The 4,677-nt window shown below is 36.8% G+C and overlaps 1 protein-coding gene across 1 annotated transcript in view; it reads right to left on the bottom strand.

The window, feature by feature from the left end:
• WDR17 (WD repeat domain 17) overlaps window positions 1-4,677 on the bottom strand; it is a 48,505-nt gene that overhangs the window by 15,733 nt on the left and 28,095 nt on the right. Inside the window, exons 13-16 of the mRNA XM_009272344.1 lie at window positions 3,440-3,642; window positions 3,162-3,311; window positions 2,918-3,048; window positions 1,131-1,256 (exon numbers count right to left, since the gene is read on the bottom strand). Of these exons, the coding sequence (XP_009270619.1) occupies window positions 1,131-1,256; window positions 2,918-3,048; window positions 3,162-3,311; window positions 3,440-3,642 (610 nt within the window). The remainder of the gene's footprint in view (window positions 1-1,130; window positions 1,257-2,917; window positions 3,049-3,161; window positions 3,312-3,439; window positions 3,643-4,677) is intronic.

Here is a 4,677-nt window from a genome sequence, read left to right as displayed (position 1 = left end):
CTGAACACAGTATTCGAGGTGCGGCCTCACCAGTGCCGAGTACAGGGGCACGATCACTTCCCTACTCCTGCTGGCCACACTATTGCTGATACAGGCAATGTAGACCAATGGCAGCTGCTGAGTCAAGAATTAATTTCTTCTTCTCAGGCTAACTGGCTGAGAAAACTGGTTTTTGGACACACGCACGCACACACAGAGCTTCATAGTATTAGCAGAGCAGCTGCTATTATTACAGTTAACATCACCAATAAAAAACTTCCATCACTTAAGAGTCATAAGGTATATAGGACACTCTTTAAGAGTCTGTGATTTTGCAAAAGAGACAGCCTGCATCAGCAAGCAACAGGTGATACCTGGCAGGTATTTAGCCCTTGGGGGTGGCAAGTGGGGAGTTATGCATTTCCTGATCCATACCAATAGGTACCTTTCCTCCATTTCCAATCCAGTCATTACAGTATGGGATTCTTTAGTATCCTTAAGAAGTCCCTGACAGAACCACGTATCCCCATATTCTGCACAAATTTTATGTCTTGTTGCATATTCATATATGCAGCTACTAATAAATTTGTGGCCTAGTACTTGAATTTCACATTCGCATCTGAGTCACTCTTCAGCGGCATATCTGTATTAATGACAGGTTCTTGTTTTTCCACTCCTTCTTCCAGACAGCTAGAGAGCATACTTCTGCTGACTCTCCTCCATTTTCAGACATAATTTCCCTGTCCCTGCATCTGAACATAACTACAAACTTCATGTTTATACAACCAAATAATTTGACTTTACTGAATATAAAAGTACAGTATATGTAATAGGGAAGACAAACTCGCTTCTTAGCTCAAGCTGTAGTGATGCTTGCTTTGCAACTTCTTTTCATTATTTTGAAAACTGCTTTTCTAGTTAATAACTGTAACCTAGCGTTTTAACACTGAGTATGCATGAAGCCACGCAGACTTAGCTAGATGCTATTTTTATCACAGACTAGTATTGCACGGAGAACCAATATTGCACAAATATCTTTGGACATGAAATAAATTGTGACCCTTTTGTAAAGCATTAAATGTTATTTTTAAAGAGTGAAATACTACAATGGATTAACAACCATTTTCACATACCGTTTATGCTTCACTTACCATTCTAAATCGAATGAGATGTTTCATATGCATAATTCCTTTGCAGTAGTTTTGTGGAAGCAAACTGTCATCCTGTCCTTTTATTACAGCAACTAAATCCCATAAATTTTTGCTGCCTCCTGGAGGCTAGAATTGTTAGGGAAGAAAGAGTTGTATCACAGTATTGTTCAAGAGAGAAATTAAACTTATAAAGACATTGAAAAACATTTATCAGTCAATTCCATGAAATACAATTTCAGCCCATTTCAGTATTAGAAGCTTTACTATGAACACATGAATTAGTTCAAGATACTACAACCCCTTCAGTCTTCTTGAAGGCTGTGAAGATACAGCAAAAGCCATGAACAGAAGTATTTGTTTATGTATGGACACAGTTGAGGGCTTGCCATGAGAGTTTTCCCTTTTGCTCCCAAAGGAATACAAGCTATCTGGTGGCTACTGCTGGCATATAACAACATTCAGCTGCTGGGATGCAGGAGCTGCCCCAGTACTTGTTTACAGTTTTCTGTAAAGCAAAGGCATGGGCCAGGTAAAAAACATCTTCAAGGCTTGGCTGCCACCATCTGGTTTACTATCTTAATATTAAATCTTAAAATAGACACATATGGTATAATTGTATACACACAAAATCTTGCAGGCTATCAAGGTGATTTTTTTTTAAAATAAATTTTAAGCATTTTTACTGGTCTAACGTTTGAATCAATCCTTCTGTAGAAGTAGGACAATGGTTTAACATTCAATGAGGTCTAGAAAAGAGTGAGTAATTAAAAGCTTAAAAAAAAAAATCATTAAACCTTTGACCTGAAGGAGTTTTTCTAAGAATAACAGGATTACAAGTTTAGAAGTCCAATTATTTCTGAGCTGGTAAAAAGCAGAAGATCCTACTACAAAAAAAGACTATTCCTCTTTTTTCAGTCCCTTAAAGCTCTTACTTGACTCCCCATAGTTTAAGCACAACACTATTTTCTGGACTCAAAAAGCACTGAACGCAGCTGATCAAAAAAAGTTTTTGTTCTTGGAAAATTCTAATATTCTTATAACAGTTTTACTCTCAAATCAACACGGGACATCAAAATGTGTAACTTCTGTAAAACAAGGAATTCCATAAAAATACATTTTTAATAAAACAGGAAATTTCAAGATTTGTAATTGAGGAAGATTGTTTCAGCATTTCTAAATCATACACTTCAATTTAGCTAGAAATCAAAACAAATATTTTTTTCCTTGCCCTACCTCAAGTTCAGCTCCTATGCAGGTAAGCAATTGCACAGAGAAGCTGCAGTGATTTATAGGAAATATTACTGTGCAATGGAGCAAGGCCAGAGATTGATACTGGGGCATGGGTCATCCAGATCTACAGCTCCTAGAAGGTGATACAGCAGTTTTGGCACAGACACTTGGGCAGTTCAAACCTTATCTGTAATGAGGGTGTCCCTTTGATGGATTAAAATTAAGAACTCCAATGTAGTTTGATAAAACACATCTTTTCATTTTCTTCAATAGAAAATTCTTGTCAAATCAAACTTTTCCTATCAAAAATTAAATTATCCCACCTATTTCACTTTGTGAAAAATTGGTGTTCACAACTGACAAACAATTCAGTCATGGACATTTTTACATGCAGAACTGTTAAGAGACAGAATTGATTTCTGCATATTTTCTGAGCTCCCTTTAAGAAAGAGAGAAAAAGAAATGGTAGAGAAGAAAGAAACTTCAGTTTTGGAGATTGACTTCAGAAGAGAAAGTCATGCACACTGACAACATCCTTAAGTTTGCAGAATACTTACTGAAAAACATTCTGAAAACCACCTTAGTTTTTTCCCTCGAGGATTTCCTGTCAATTTTTGCATTTCTTGTTTAATATCCCTGGAAACTTTACCACACAGCAAAGGAGGAGCACCAGATTCCACAGCACGATCTAACACACACAAAGATTTATACATGAAAATTAAAAAAAGAAGAAAAAAGAGAAAAAAAAATAGTAGAGTAACATACAGAAAATTAAAACAACAGCATATACAATTTACTTACCTGTATTACCGATAATCTCATCCCAACATCTATCTGCTAAGATATTTATTTGTAGAGGGTTTATAAGAGGTGTCAATGACCAGAGTCTCACAGTGGAGTCACGAGAGCAAGATGCCATAGTAAATGGACGACTAGGATGACATGTTAATCCTAGTAAAGAGGACATTTAAAAAGGTAGTCAAATAATTAAGTTCATCTAATAACCAGTTTCATTAAATTATTTCATAAATTTTAAAATACTTTAAAATGCATTTCAATAAAAAAATTAAAAATATTACCATATACATCTGCACCATGATCATAAACTATGTCCAAACATGTTCCATCTCTTGTGTCCCAGGCTCGAATTGTATAGTCCCAACTGCCGGATATTAGAAGGTAAGGAATTTCAGGATTCCACATCAGTCCCCGTACTGGAGCTGTATGTCCACTAAGAACATTTATACAAGCATCCTGTGTATAATCCCATATTCGAACAGTACTGAAACAGGATAAAAAGACCTATGTTCATCAAATCACCTACTGAAATATGATTATCTCTCTACTTCAGCAATATTCTAAGCTTCAAATTTATCAGAATATTTATTTGCAATACGTTTATAGAAGTTGTAATAGGAGAGGTTGAGGCCAATGCCCTTCATGTTTAGGATGGGCTACAAAAAACACCAAAGACAGCTCACCAGAGTAAGAAACTATTCCATCTACTGCATAGTCTTTCAAAATCTCACATGCACCATTATCTTACATGTAAGTGAGAGAAAAGAAGTTTGCCCATATTCCTCCATGTGTAATAAATTTGTCTGTTAGGACTCTTAGGGGGAGGAAAAAAAGAAAGAAAAACAAAGCAAAACTGTAAGATCTATCTTTCCTATGGCTTTAACAGGCCTCTAACAGACCCAGGAAACTACAGATCTGTTAGTCTAACTTCAGTTCCTGGAAAAATTATGGAGAAGATCATACTGGGTACTATTGAAAGGCATTTAAAGAGTAATGCAATCATCAGGCCCAGTCAACATGGGTTCACAAAAGGAAAATCTTGTTAACTAAATTGACATCCTTCTATGATAAGGTCACCCACCTAGTGGATGAAGGGAAGGCGGTAGATGTAGTTTTTCTGGATTTTAGTAGGGCTTTTGATACTGTCCCTCACAGCATCCTTCTGGACAAGTTCTCCAACTGTGAGATGAGCAGGTTCATGGTGCGCTGTGTGAAGAACTGGCTGAACAGCAGGGCTTAAAGGGTTGTAGTGAATGGGACTACATCTAGCTGACAACCATTCACCAGCAGTGTTCCTTAGGGTTTAATTCTAGGGCCAGTTCTGTTCAATATATTTATCAATGATCTAAATGCAGGATTTGAATATATTACTAGCCATTTGGTGATGATACCAAACTGGGAGGTGCTGTTGACTCTCTTGAGGGACAAGATGCCTTGCAGAGGGATCTAGATAGATTGGAGCATTGGGCAACCATCAGTGGGATGAAATTTACAAGTCCAAATGCCAGATTCTGCACCT

This window comes from Aptenodytes forsteri, unplaced genomic scaffold (genome assembly GCF_000699145.1).
Source record: "Aptenodytes forsteri isolate BGI_AS27 unplaced genomic scaffold, ASM69914v1 Scaffold13, whole genome shotgun sequence".
Taxonomy (NCBI): Eukaryota; Metazoa; Chordata; class Aves; order Sphenisciformes; family Spheniscidae; genus Aptenodytes; species Aptenodytes forsteri.
This window is presented reverse-complemented; position numbering and strand designations above follow the sequence as displayed.